Source organism: Euphorbia lathyris, chromosome 3 (assembly GCF_963576675.1).
Source record: "Euphorbia lathyris chromosome 3, ddEupLath1.1, whole genome shotgun sequence".
In the NCBI taxonomy this organism is placed as follows: Eukaryota; Viridiplantae; Streptophyta; class Magnoliopsida; order Malpighiales; family Euphorbiaceae; genus Euphorbia; species Euphorbia lathyris.
In genome coordinates, this window is record NC_088912.1 from 76,135,728 (window position 1) to 76,150,287 (window position 14,560).

General features: G+C 38.8%; 1 protein-coding gene across 1 annotated transcript; it reads right to left on the minus strand.

Moving 5' to 3' along the window:
- Window positions 1-1,230: 1,230 nt before the first annotated feature.
- Window positions 1,231-3,773, minus strand: LOC136224230 (uncharacterized). The gene is made up of 3 exons (XM_066012503.1): window positions 2,788-3,773; window positions 1,815-2,000; window positions 1,231-1,712 (listed from the first exon to the last, which is right to left on the minus strand). Exons 1-3 carry the CDS (start codon window positions 3,244-3,246, stop codon window positions 1,434-1,436), a joined length of 924 nt encoding a protein of 307 aa, XP_065868575.1. The 5' UTR covers window positions 3,247-3,773; the 3' UTR covers window positions 1,231-1,433.
- Between the last annotated feature and the right edge of the window lie 10,787 nt (window positions 3,774-14,560).

Sequence of the window (14,560 nt, forward strand, 5' to 3'; positions counted from 1 at the left end):
GGTTAATTGCAAATAACTACCCTGTGCTTTGGCCGATTTACGATGTGATACCTGTGTTATTTTTATTTTTTGCAAACAGGTCCCCGTGGTTAACACCGTTAGCAAAATCAAGGAAACGGCAGTTTGATTGTTAAATCACAGGGATATTTTCGGAAACAAATTTTTTTGACTTTTTTTAACTTTGTTTTGTTGACTTTTCTATCTCTCCTCCTCTCTTTTTCTTCCTCCTCGGTATCGATTTTCTTTCTCTCTTTTCTTTTCTTTTCTTCTTCTTCCTTCATCTTCTCTTCCTTTCTTCTCTTCTTTCCCATTTCTTTTCTTCTTCTTCTTCTTCCTTTCTTCTCTTCTTCCCCATCTTCTTCTTTTTTTCTGGAAATTCCAGAATTTTGGAAATTCCAGAATTCTTGAATTTACCAGAAATTAAAAAAAAAATAGAGAGGAGAAGAAGAAGAAAGGAGGAGGAGGAAGAAGAAGAAAAGAAAAGAAAGGAGAAGAAGAAGAAAGGAGAAGAAGAGATCAATGGAGAAGAGATCGATAGAGAAGAGAGGAGTGAGAGAGAAAGAAAAAATTAAAAATTCTAATTTCCTAAAATACCCCTATGCCACATCAGTAATTTAACAGAATTTCTGCCGTCTCCTTTATTTGTGTAACGGTGCCAACCACGAGGACCTATTTGCAAAAAAAAATATCACAGGTACCACATCGCAAATCGGCCAAACCACAAAGTAGTTATTTGTAATTAACCCTTTAAATTAAGAAGCTAGGCTAGGCCTTACAATTCATGTTCCTTTATCCATAATCTTTATTTATGTTTGCTTCCACTCATCATAAAGGAGCTTCTCCAAAACTTGTATTTTAGTCTTGCTTTTCCACTAATGAAAGTTGACTTTATATTTCTTACTATACATCCACTCTTACAAACAAAAATAACATTCAATTTCAAATTTCAAGTTGTCTATGGCAATCCATAACTTGAATTTCATGTACAACTCTGAAATATTAACACAGTTTTTTGAGTTTCAATCCGTTTATTTGGTCTATGTATTTGATTGAACAATAAATAAGAAAATTATAAAAAATTTGTTTATGAAACGAACTAGAGGAACGGTTTATTTCGGTTATTTATATCTACTATTTTCAATCCTGACCTGACCTGACCAAACACTTTTATTCCAAATATAAAAAAGCAAAAAAGAGCTACGAAAATGAGACTAAAATTTGAAGAATTCATTAGCATCAAATCAAAATCAAATATACACTTACAATTTGAAGATCTCTTACATATATTATGCACATAGTGTACAAAAGACAACTTATTTCCACAAATCACACTCATAAACAGAAGCAAAGTTTGCAAAAACTAACTGTATTTGGCTATCAATTCAATGGAAAATCCACAAGAAAACGAAGTCTTAGAAAGGGAAATCATATCATCAATCATAAGTGCAAATACCCTTTTTGAACTTGATTGGTTTAGTTCTAGTAGAATCAATAACCACAGGGCAAGTTATCTGCTTTTTATGCTTTGTCCTCACCAATTTCCCAACTACATTCCCTCTTGACTTTATCTCAAATTTCAGTTTTAATGGAATTTGTATCCCAGTTTGTGATACTGCTAAACTTGATCCTGCTCCATATAGAGGTACCTTGTCTCCTTCTATTATTACTGATACTGTCCGCCGGCTCTTCCTTGGCTGGTAGTACTTCTTCAGCTGCAATACCAGATCAAAATTGCCAATAATCGAAATACAGCATTTCAAGCTTTTGTATTGGTACTAATTAAGAAAGTTGCAATGAATAGGAAGTTGTAATACCTGTCCAGTTGCAACCGTGATTTCCGAGTAGATGAGATTGATTGGTGTAGATGTAACATGAATTCCAAAGATTGTTGCAGGGTTGTATATGCTCATCCTTAATGAACCATTTACTGTCAGCATTTTCGTCGGAACGCCTGAGAAGTCTGAACCTTCTCCCACATACAAATTACTTATTGACAAGCTCTGCAAGGATGGTAGCAGAATAAATGAGCAGCTGATGATTACTTTGTTATTGACACACATAGAACAGCTCAATTTATCTCATGGTAGCAAACTGGTGACATATCCAAAGTTTAGGAATCATAACAAGATTATAAAGCATCAATTCTGTTTTGTCTGACTGTTAGCATATGAATCTCACACTGCATATCAGAAAGAACTTGCCTCAATAGCTTCTCAAGAGTCCAAAGGAACTCAACATTAAGCAATTGAAAGAAATGCATTAGCTAAGCTAATTAGGAATGGTTCCAGTTTCTGGCAAACAAACAGTCAAACTGTAATAACCCTGTCCAGAGGGGTGGCGCTAGAGTGGACGCCTGCATAAGGAGCGACGCTAAAGGATGGAAATGAAGCAAATTAGGCAGAATTTAACTGAATTCCACATCGAAAATAGAGAGTAATTGACTGGAGCGACACTAAAGGATGGAAATAAGGCAGAATTGAACTGAATTCCACATCGAAAATAGAGAGTAATTGACTGGACTATATTAGTAATGTAAATTCAGAATGTCATGAGTCCCTCCCAAGGAATGATATTGGGACAAAAAGGACAATGTCTGGACTAGGCTATTACACAAACTGTGTGATAACACAAGCTAGCTACTCAAGACCCTTTAAAACACATCATTGCTGCAAAATTAACCAATTCTATGCATTACAACACAATTTCAACACTGTTATATAAAGACCTGATTGTTCAAATAGTAACATACAAATTTGGAGATAAGAAATAAATGAGTAAAAGGCATACCTTGACAGTAATCTCAGTCTTGAAAGGGCGGCTAGCACCCCAAATAATCAAGCAAAAAACACTAAACAAGATGATGAAACTACAAATGGCAATCAAAATCTGAAACCGTCTAGTAAAGGCTTTATCCTCATCATAAGCTCCTTCTTCCATAATCACATTACATTCAGGCCATCCTTTATCATTCCACTCTTTATTATCATTTCTTTTCCTGCTACCTTTCCTCCCTGAGGATGACCTGAATATCCCTGAAAACCTACTAGCTGATGAATTTCTGGAATGGCGTCCAAAGGAAGGGTGTGAAGGTGATTCCATTGGACTTGGTTGCAAAGAAGATGACTTGTCCCCATCATGTGAATCCCTTGAAGGACTCTGCACATAATATACAGGGCGTTTTGGAGACCTTGATGGTGATGATGGAGCTAAACTTGTAACATCAGATTCAGACTTTGCGGAAATCATTGTCAACAACCTCCACTGGATAAATTCCCAAATTGGAAGTTAAGTTCAACACTTCAATTTCTTACTCTTCTACTCATTCAAGCATTTGGAGGTCACAAACAGTCAATTCATGCATACCCAGAAAAGAAAATACCTAATTGAGAGGTAGAAAACTGAAAAGAATTGACCTTTTGCTCCAAATTATGAAAATCAAAAGAGGGTTTTTGGTTCCGGATGCTTAAAAGAAAGAAACATACTAAAAATCAAAAGAAAAGTCTAAATACCCAAAAAAGAAAAGAAAAGATTAGAATAATTTAGAGTCAACCGACTGAAACTCCAAAAACTGATTGTAGAATATAAAGAAGAAGCAGATGAAGTGACAAAAAAGACAGCAACAAAAGCCACAAATTCTGTGTAAGAGCAAGTGAAAGTGGGTCTTTTTCCTTATCAAGAAAGAAGCAAGGTGTGCAAGTGCATGCAACTTTGCAAAGAGAAGACCAGCAACGCAGTCACTAGTGAGGCTCGGATACGGAACCTGAGGGATGGGATGTGTCGGCAGCCTACAAAATATTTATTATTTATGCAAATTTTGGTGGTTCTAATTGCAATATTCTTTTTGGTAATTTGAGTGACTACCTACCTAACCTAATTTTGATTTGTTGTTTTCTTTTCTTATGGATAAAATAATTATTGGTGGGTTTAACATAATATGGCAAGTAAATATATTTTAACTTGGGTTGGTCCCAAATAATAGTAATTCATTTCATTTTTTCTTCTTTTCTCATATTTGTATAGTATGATTTGGTGTTCATAGTACTAATTTTATATTTCATGAGTGGTAGTAGCGTCTTATTCTATACTTTGTTTTATTGCAATTCGAGGTAAATGAGATTTCTTGAAAGTAACAAGACAACATTCAATTAGAAAAAAAGTTAATAGAATTATGATTCAATTAAAAAATCCTAACAGCATGAATAAACCACGATACTAACGTTAGAGCCGGATGGCGGTGGTTCTGATCATGACATGGACACCACTTGCTCCCATTCCTATAGACATTTTGTGGTTGGGGAAATAATTCTGGAAGAGACTTGTATTCCCAAAGATTTTCGGATTGAAGGATTTGGTACGACTTTTTTGACCAATCCGCACAAACCTAAGTTTACTGTTATCTTCCAATTACTCAATAACTGAAGGATGCTTTGATTGTCAAAATTTTGAGAAAGAATTTGGGTATGTAGCTTTGTAAAAGCACGTCCTTGAACTTTGGGAATTGAAAGGGGGAGTGGATATTATGAATATATGTTATGATTTTCATCTAGTTCATTTTAAAATGGCTTAATACATCATTTGCCCCCTGAACTTGTCCAAAAAACTTGATTGACCCCCTGAACTTTCAAAGTGTTCCGATAGCTCCCTGAACTTGTAAAAAATGTTCAGTTAGCCCCCTGAACTTGCGTAAAACGTAATCAATTGATCACTCGGTCGTAAAAAAGTAAGTTAAATGCGGAAGATGTATTCCACGAGTCTTATAAAAAGTAAAACGACCAAAATCGGAATATACAATTCTAATATTAGAGGAGATAAGTTGTATAGTTGAGCAAACAATAACTTCATTTTTAATCTATTTTTTAATTATGCAATAACATTCTAAGATACGTGGAATACATCTTCCGCATTTAACTTACTTTTTTACGACCGAGTGATCAATTGATTACGTTTTACGTAAGTTCAGGGGGCTAACTGAACATTTTTTGCAAGTTCAAAGGGCTATCGGAACACTTTGAAAATTTAGGGGGCCATTCAAGATTTTTAGACAAGTTCAGAAAGCAAATAATGTATTAAGCCTTTTAAAATTATGAGCGATAGGGAAAGAGTGCTAAGAGATAGACTATGGATCATTCAGGGCCATTACTTTACCATGCGAACTTAGTCTTTTGATGTTGTTGCTGCAATGACCATCATTGCTTCTACCTTTGTTTTGATGTGTTTCCCTATGCTCATTCAAATGTATGATGAATGTTGATCAAAATACTATCAAGGCCTCTAAGGGAAGATTTAAGAGGGTCTGTATTAAGACTAATCTTATAAAGCCATGTAGCTAAATTTGAAATCAACGATGGTTCTTACCAAAATATGTTGTCTGTACAAAGTGCAAACTTTGAGAATACAAATGGTTTATTAATACATTATTAGTCTCATGTACTTGTTTAAAAAAGTCAATTGTTATTTTGAAAAAGTTATATTTACCATTTGAACTTTTTTTTTTTTTTGAAAGAATGTAAAGAATCTTATTGATCAGCAGCAAGTGCAGGACAAATACATGGGGGAGGCACTAAAAGCCATTCCGACCTATTTGTGACAGATGAAACTGCACGAGCTAAAGAATGAGCAGCAGAATTTGTTGTTTTACGAATAAAAGAAATAGATGCATTAGTAATACCCGAAAGTAACAGTTTGCAGTCTTCAATTATTAGATCGAGAGCCGAATTGCCGCTAGTTTCTCGCTGGATAGCATACACTAGCAATTGAGAATCTGATTCTACTAACACATCGCTTCTACCACTTCCTTTTAGCCAACTTAAAGCTTCCCGACACGAGATTGCTTCGACCAAAAACGGATCAAGCCGACACTGAAGTATTCCATTCCCAGCAGCCTGAAACGAACCCGAGCTATCTCGCAACACAAAGCCATAACCCGCATAACCCCTATCCGCAAAGACCGCCCCATCGACATTCAATTTCAGCGAGCCGATAGGGGGTTTGCACCAACTTGCCGTGGCAGTCGAGTTTCCGACGATACCTCCTTGAACCCGTGTTTGGGCTGCCTTCCAGTTAGAGAGAAAATTCATGTCTTGTGAGAAGATTACCGTAGGTGGCGACGTCTGTTGCTTCCAAACTTTATTGTTTCGGTTCAACCATAGGAACCAATAGCTAATTGCGGCCACGTCTAAGCTGTCCGCATGAAACTGAACCACTTTTGCCCAAAACTCTTTAAACGACAAGCAGCTATCAGACAGACCAATAAAGCGAGTCAGACCCCACATCGATCGCGAGTTGTGACACACGACTAGAGCATGAAGGTCATCTTCCTCATCCTGTTGGAAAATCGGACACAGATTACTAACCGGAACCATTTTTGCTGTTAGCGCCTTCAACGACGGGAGGCATCCTGTTAAAGTTCTCCATAAGAAATTTTTTACTTTAGGCGGCGCTTTTATCGCCCAAACGGTGTCCCAATCCACTCCGCTAACTCTCGTGTCCGGTTCAGACCCGTACTGTGCAGTCCACAATTGTCGGTAGCAGCTTCGTACTGTGAACTTGCCTCTTTCACCCCAAAAACACTCCCATGAGTCATTAACTGAACGTATACTGAGAGGGATAGCCCGAATAAGCTCCCATCACGGTCTACAAATATACCTTGTATCAGATCCATATCCCAAGACCCTGATTCCATCCTGAGACTCTCCACTCTATCGCTCACTAGATCCGATAACTGGCTACTTTCAACAAAGGGATTAATAGGATCAGGGAGCCATGGGTCTTCCCAAATTCTGATTGATGAGCCCGAACCCACCACCCTCCTCGCACCAGAAGCCACTACAGCTTATGCGGCAAGAACACTTCTCCAGATATAGCTAGGCCTATTCCCTAGCTCCGCTTCCAGGAAAGAAGAATGGGGATAGTACTTTGCTTTGTATACCTGAGCCAAAAGGGAATCCGGGTTTGTGAGTAGCCGCCATCCATGTTTAGCCAATAATGCTGTGTTAAACAAGTGTAATTTTCGGAAGCCCAATCCACCTTCACTCTTTGGACTACATAGCTTATCCTAGGATTTCCAGTGGAGTCTTTTACCATCAGATCCCGATGAACCCCACCAGAACGAGTTCATCATCCGTTCCAAGTCCGCACATAATAAGTGAGGCAATAAAAATAAACTCATTGCGTAGGAGGGAAGAGCTTGGATAATAGATTTTAGGAGTACCTCTTTCCCGGCGCGAGATAGAAGTTTGGATGTCCAGCTTGTTACTCTAGCCCTCACCCTGTCAGCGATATACTGGAACACTTGTGTCTTATTCCTCCCAACCAAAGCCGGAAGACCCAGATACTTAGCTGCAACCCTACCCAGCGGTATCCCAAAGATAGAGCTCAGATTAGAACGCAAAGCTGCAGTACAATTCTTACTGAAAGAAATTGAAGATTTTGTAAAATGCACTTTCTGTCCAAAAGCTGCTTCATACTGAAGTAAACACTGTTGCACTTGTAGGCTCTCCTCACTATTTGCTTGAAAAAACAAATAACTATCATCCGCAAAAAAGAGGTGGGTAATCGGAGGGGCTGATCTAGCAATTCGACAACCATGAATTAAGCCCTGTAATTCCAACGCCTGCAGTGAAGCTGATAGCCCTTCTGCGCAAATTAGAAACAGATACGGAGAGATGGGGTCCCCCTGTCTCAGTCCACGTTATGGAATAATTGGCCCGATTCTCTGATTATTGTGGACAATAGTATATCTAGCCTGCGTGACATATTGCATAACCAGAGAGATCCATTTTATATCAAAACCCATCTTCTGCATCATTAATCTCAGAAAATCCCACTCTACCCGATCATATGATTTGGCTATATCGAGCTTGAGAGATACAAATCCTTTCCGACCCCTAGATTTGTGTTCTAGAAAATGGTTTACCTCAAAAGCAAGCATAATGTTATCAGTGATCAGACGCCCCGGAATGAAAGCGCTCTGGGTTGGTGAGATAATAACATTCAGCACCCTTTTAAGCCTGTTTGCAATTGTCTTTGCTAGAACTTTGTAAATTACATTACACAATGCAATTGGTCGGAGGTCTGAAACTTTTTCAGGCGGTGACTTCTTCGGAATCAGTACAATGTTTGTTTCATGGATACTATCTGGCAAGACTCCATCATTCAGCCACTGAATATAGTTCTTGACGACATCAGGACCTACTAGATTCTAGTAGTGTTGATAGAAGCACAGATTGAACCCGTCAGGACCCGGGCTTTTATCAGGATGCATAGAAAAAACTGCATTTTTTATTTCCGTCTCAGTGTATGGTTGAAGGAGCTCAAAATTCATCTCAGGGGAAATCTTTGGATGAATATTATTAAGAATAGGGTCTGCCACACAACCAGAAGAGGTAAAAATATCAGTAAAATTAGCTGAGATTAGAGAGGACAAACCCGATTGCCAATCGATCCAGTTGCCTGTATCGTCTTTAAGTCTGCGGATTTCATTTTTCTTTTTTCTGCTGTTTGCGGTCGAATGAAAGAACTTAGAATTTTGGTCCCCAGATTTCAGCCAATTTGTCTTGCTTCTTTGTTTCCAATAAGATTCCTGTTGAAGAAGAAGTTCATCGAGCCTTATTCGAGCCAACTGAACTGCCTCGCACGCCTAGGGGTCAGTTTTTAACTTTTGACGCCTTATTTCTGATCTGCAGTGGCGAATCTCCCTCTTGAACTTATTACAGATCTGATTACCCCAGCTTTGTAGGACTTCTCCACACCTTTGCTGTTTACGGAGAAAACCCCTATCATCTGCGGATCCCCAAGTTGTTTTAACTAGGTCTGCGCATCCGGGTTCAGCGGTCCAGGCATTTTCAAAGCGGAACTGATGTGATACTGTTGACTGTGCACTGGCTACGGATAAGAAGAGAGCAGCACGATCGCTGCACTGAGCATCCTCAACTCTAACTGACGCCTCATTGAACAGATTAAACCAACTGACTGTTGCCAAGAATCTATCAAGTTTTTCCTCAATTCTGTCATCCGCTCCCCGCCCTCTTTCCCAAGTAAATGGATAACCCGACATTCTAATCTCTGACAAACCACAATCTGCCACTGCTTCACCAAAACCCCTCAGAAGAGCCGGGGGATGTCTATTACCACCATGCTTCTCGGATTGAGAAAGTAAATCATCAAAATCTCCAAATATGGCCCATGGTTCAGAACTAATACCTTTGAGCCCTCTCAACAACTGCCAAGAGTTTGCACGACGCGACCTCTCCGGATAGCCATAGAAATCGGTTAATCGATACTCCGGCAAACCAAGTAAAGTGACCCTGAAGTCAATGTAATTCAAAGAGAAACCCTGAAGTTGAACTGAATTTACAGTTTTCCAGAGCAACGCAAGTCCCCCACCGTGGTTGATAGGTTCAACGAAAAAAAGTCCATGGAAGGATAACTTCTTCCGAACTGCTTCGACCTTGGAACGGCTACATTTAACTTCCATCAAGAAAATGAACTCGGGATGTAGATTGGCTACCAAATCCACTAGATGACGAACTGTCCGGGCATTCCCGATTCCCCGGCAGTTCCACGAGAGAACATTCATGGCCCCTTGCAAGTCGAGTCCACTCGACCTGCTTCTGGTGTTGAACTGTTAGTCCCTGTTAATCCTATCGTCACATTCCCCTCAGTATCCATCGAAGCTGCTTTGTCTGTCTGTTCCCTCACTGTCTGTGGAATTAACCGTTTGCGTTTAGGATCAGAAACCTCTAAGCCATCTTCAAAGAAAGTTTGAGGGCTACCACCTGTCTGCAATACTCCTCCTTTGGGGATGTTCTCCTTTTCATTCATCTCTGCAGCACCTTTTCCTTTTTGGATAAACCCTGGCGGGACCTTGGATGCAATCTTCGGGATACAACTCTCCTTATTAGGTGAATTAAGTTATTACTGGAGTGTGGAGCTTTAGTATTACCTGTCTAAGAGAGTAATTGGAGAGGACGTTGCAGAAGAAATTTAGATTGCGGTTGTGATTGTGAGCGACGAGTAGGAGCTCTGAGCCAAGGACCATAAGCACGCTCAACTTTCTCTGGTTCGGCCACTTGTAGCAAGGCAAGGCAGAATTTATCAGCATGACCAATGAGACCATAGACAAAACAGAAGGTTGGAAGTTTCTCGTACTTAAAGTTAATCCAGAAGATTGTGCCACCAGACATACTAATTTGCATCTTCCTTTTCAGAGGTGAGAAGATATTAATTGCAACACGGATACGGAGGTAAGTTCTGTTCATTCCTGTAAAATTGTTCGGGTCAGCTTCCACATAATTTCCCACAAAATTACCAATACTAGCGGCAATATTTTCTGACATGAACCCTGTTGGTAAATCATACACCTGGAGCCAAAATTCAGCATTCGATAAAACAATTTCCATAGGATTTTGTCCCTCTTCTAACCTTTGTAATAGTAGTAGGTGCTGTTCAAACGTCCAGGGCCCCCCCTGAACCACCCTATCGCGCTCCCACGGGTGATAGAACTCGAAACGAAACAAATTGGGGCCTAGGTCTTCAATAAAAATTCCCTTTGACGGGCTCCAACATCGGCCAAGGTTGACTTCATAAATGCACTCTTAATCGGTCGGTCAGTAACAAAAGATCCGACCAGGCACCATGTTCGGGGACTAACCCGCAAATCAGACTCATCGGGTTGGATTATCAGACCCGTGCTCGACTCTTCCTCCAGTGTGAGGGCACTCATGTCGACGCCAGCATCCATAGCTCTCGGAATAGTCATAGGCGAGAACAACAAAAAAGAAGAAAAATAGCGACGGCAAACCAGTTATAGGGGTCGGTGAACTTCTTAATAGCAGTATGAGTTGAGGTGGGAGAGGCAAAGCAGGGAAAAAAACAGAGTAGGAAACAGGGAAAGGATCGAAGTAGCGATGGAGGTGGGAGGGGCAAGGCGGCTCGACAACGGCGAGAGGTTCTTATTTCTTAGGTTTTTTCACTGATATTTCTTAATTGATTAGCTCAGCTTTATTCACCTTTCATTTGAACTTACTTATAGTGACCAATGACTATTTAGTGCATATATTTCAACTTTTTCAAAGTCTCTTTTTATTCCACTGTATAAATTTTAAAAAGTTAATAAGTCATTTTAAACAAATTCATGACATAAACTCAACATTTAAAAGTATAGAGGGCAATAGTTTAAAAATATATATATATATATATATAGAGGGCAATTATTTACGTATAGATATATTAATCCTTGTTGTGTATGGAATAGTTGTAGTGTGTAGGCTAGGTAATTATCTTCATTACCTTATTAATTAGTACTGTAAAAGAGTAAATATCTATTGAAAGACACTAGTAAGAAAGTGTGTGAATAATAAAGAGTGTGGGCACTATTTCAGAACTTTGTCGGCGACCAAATATCTTGACATCAATAATGGGGTGCAAAAGCATGGTTGGGATTGGCCTATATGAAGGATAAAACAAGCAATTCCAATCACTCATAATAAATTATGTTATGACATCATTTATATTAGGGGACCATAGATAAGACAACACTCCACAAATATAAACTCTAATTTCATAAACTAATCAAATATAGATATATCAATTATTTAAGCTAGTTGGAGGTTGGTATAACTATACTTTATAAATAAATACTTTCTCATTTAAGCACAACTTATACAATAGAAATATAGTTATTATTTTCTCAATATACTAAATGAATGGAGTGATTTAATAAATAAGATATCTATGTTATCAAATTCTAATAAATTTAAATTATTATAAATAACATATACGCATATTAAATTTAATTAAAAATGTGCTCAATTTATAAGATATTAAAAAAAGACTTCAAAACTTATGGAATGAGAAACAAGTTTTTTTTCTTAACTCTTCTATTAATCAACCAAAAAGTGATACATCAGATATGATTAATGTCTAACAAGAGACCGAAGCATTTAACCAAAAAGAGGGACTAACATTGAATTGGGAAGCTTGAGCTAAACTATGGGTGACTCGGTTAGTTTGATGGGGAATAAAAGTAAGTTTATCGACACCTACTTGCTTAGCTAAATTCCTACAATCAAACATAATGCAGCCTATATCACTGAGGATATCACCTCGGGAGTTGAAGGCACTAGCAACAACCAAAGAGTCAGTTTCCAACAGTGTTGCAGTACTATTTCTTTGCTTCAACCATGAGAGAGCTTCCTTTATGCATAGGGCTTCTACCACTAAAGATGTCGATTGACCGGGATTAAGCTTGAGTAACAACCCACTCCCAAACCAAAGGAGTTTCTAATCACGAAACCACATCTAATCATATTCAAATCCGAGAACAAAGTTACATCGACATTTACCTTAAGTCTGGTCAGGGAGGCCAGGTACAATATGACGAATGTGGTGGCTCTCTGAGGTGTTTGCAGCATTAAGGGCCCGAGTATGACGACCTGAATTGATCAAGGTAACCCAGGCGCTAAATTCACGCAAATATCAGTAAGTTTGGGGGCATTTGACTAGCCACATCGTTGCGGTTCCTCCATAGTGACCATAACACCGTACATGCTAATTCAATTCTAACAAGCCATGTTTAGACATCAATAGCCGAAACTAATCTCTGAAGGTGTCGATTCGTAGGAGATCGAGTTGCAGTTGGGTTGTTGGCCAACAGGTCATGACAAAAGCACATTTGATGAAAAGGTGGACTTCGTGCTCCCCGTATTCTCCACAGGCTGCACAACTGTTGTTGATATCCATCCTGTGCATGCATAGCCTTTTTCGTAGGGGGAGGTAGCCACTACATAGTTTCCATAGGAAGACTTTGATGTATGGAGGTAAGTTTAGCGCCCAGACATACTTAGTTAATATCAATGCTGGTGATATCATTTGGTCTAAGTAAATCTGTTACGATTATCCTATAATCAGACATGACGTTGTATACTCCCCCTTCTATCAAAATTCCATCGAAGTTTGTCTAGAAGAGAGTAGGAGCCCCTTGGAAGTTTGAGGATGGAGGAGACCTCCTCATTACAGAAGAAGGTTTGGAGTAGGGGCGTATTCCAATATATAGTTCATGGGATCCATAGGTCACAAGCTATTAGTGGGGCTAGGCCATCCAGTTTAGCTGAGGTGATACATGGGATGTCTCTTGGTAGCCATGGGTCCTCCCAAATTCGCACAGACTCCCCTTGTCCAATTCACCATCGAAGTCCTGAATAGATATGTGATAACAGGTTCCAGATGCCCCTCTGTTAAGCCCAAAATATACCTAAAATATCATATATAAATACGTTAAATTTACATTGAAAACATGCTAATTATATTCATTTGGAATACTTTTACGTCTTTATTTACTTCTTTGATGCAATGTACTCAATTATTTGGTTAAATCCAAATAGGAGCTAAAACGGAGCTAAAATGGAGGGAAAACCTAAAAAAACGTACCACGAATGCATATCAGCCAGAAGAACGCTCAAAGAGGACAAGAAGCAGTCGAGAGACAGGGAGACAAGTCTCTGTCGCGAATGAGATTTTCAAAATCTCAGTCGCGACTTACGAAAGGCGTCACGGAAAAAGATGCAATTTCAACTCGCCCCTGTACCCCCTGTCGCGACTAAGATTTTCAGAATCTCAGTCGCGACAGCGAAGAGGATAAGCCACCTAAAACGGATAGGCAAAGACGCTTAAATCCGAACATGAAAGAAGTAGTCAAAAATGAGATTACTAAACTTTTAGACAATGGAATCATTTATCCGATCTCGGATAGTGAATGGGTTAGTCCAATCCATTGTGTACCCAAAAAAGGAGACATAACTGTTGTAAGAAATGATGAAGGTGAACTGATACCTACACAAACCACCACCGGTTGGAGGGTTTGTATAGACTATAGGAACCTAAACAAAGCAACTAGGAAAGATCATTTTCCTCTACCTTTCATTGATCAAATGATCGAAAGGATAGCCGGTCATGCATTTTATTGCTTCCTATACGGTTATTCCGGATTCTTTCAAATTTACATTTACCCGGATGACCAAGACAAAACAACCTTCACGTGTCCTTACGGAACATTTGCATATAGGAGAATGCCTTTTGGTCTATGTAATGCACCAGCAACATTTCAACGATGTATGACAGCAATATTTAATGACTTCATTAAAGATATAATGGAAGTTTTCATGGATGATTTTTCAGTTTATGGAGATTCTTTCGATGCATGTTTACAGAACTTAGATAAAGTATTGTCTAGATGTGAGGAAACGAATTTAGTATTAAATTGGAAAAAATGTCATTTCATGGTAGACGAAGGAATTGTTTTAGGTCATAAGATATCTGAAAAAGGTTTAGAAGTGGACAGAGCAAAGACTTCAGTTATAGAAAAATTACCCCCACCAACCACTATTAAGGGAGTAAGATCATTTTTAGGTCATGCAGGTTTTTACAGAAGGTTTATAAAGAACTTTTCTGTAATCTCCAAACCACTTACTAATTTTCTTATGAAAGATTCAACTTTTGATTTTAATAAGGATTGTTTACAAGCTTTCAATACTTTGAAAACGGCTTTAGTCAGTACACCTAT

Bases quoted from the DNA above. Each gene is read 5' to 3' on its own strand.
- LOC136224230 (XM_066012503.1), bottom strand. From the start codon at position 3,246: ATGATTTCCGCAAAGTCTGAATCTGATGTTACAAGTTTAGCTCCATCA. The intron at 2,001-2,787 runs GTATGCCTTTTA...CCATCCTTGCAG, and splicing joins AGACTGAGATTACTGTCAAG to AGCTTGTCAATAAGTAATTT. The intron at 1,713-1,814 runs GTATTACAACTT...CTGGTATTGCAG, and splicing joins TCACGGTTGCAACTGGACAG to CTGAAGAAGTACTACCAGCC.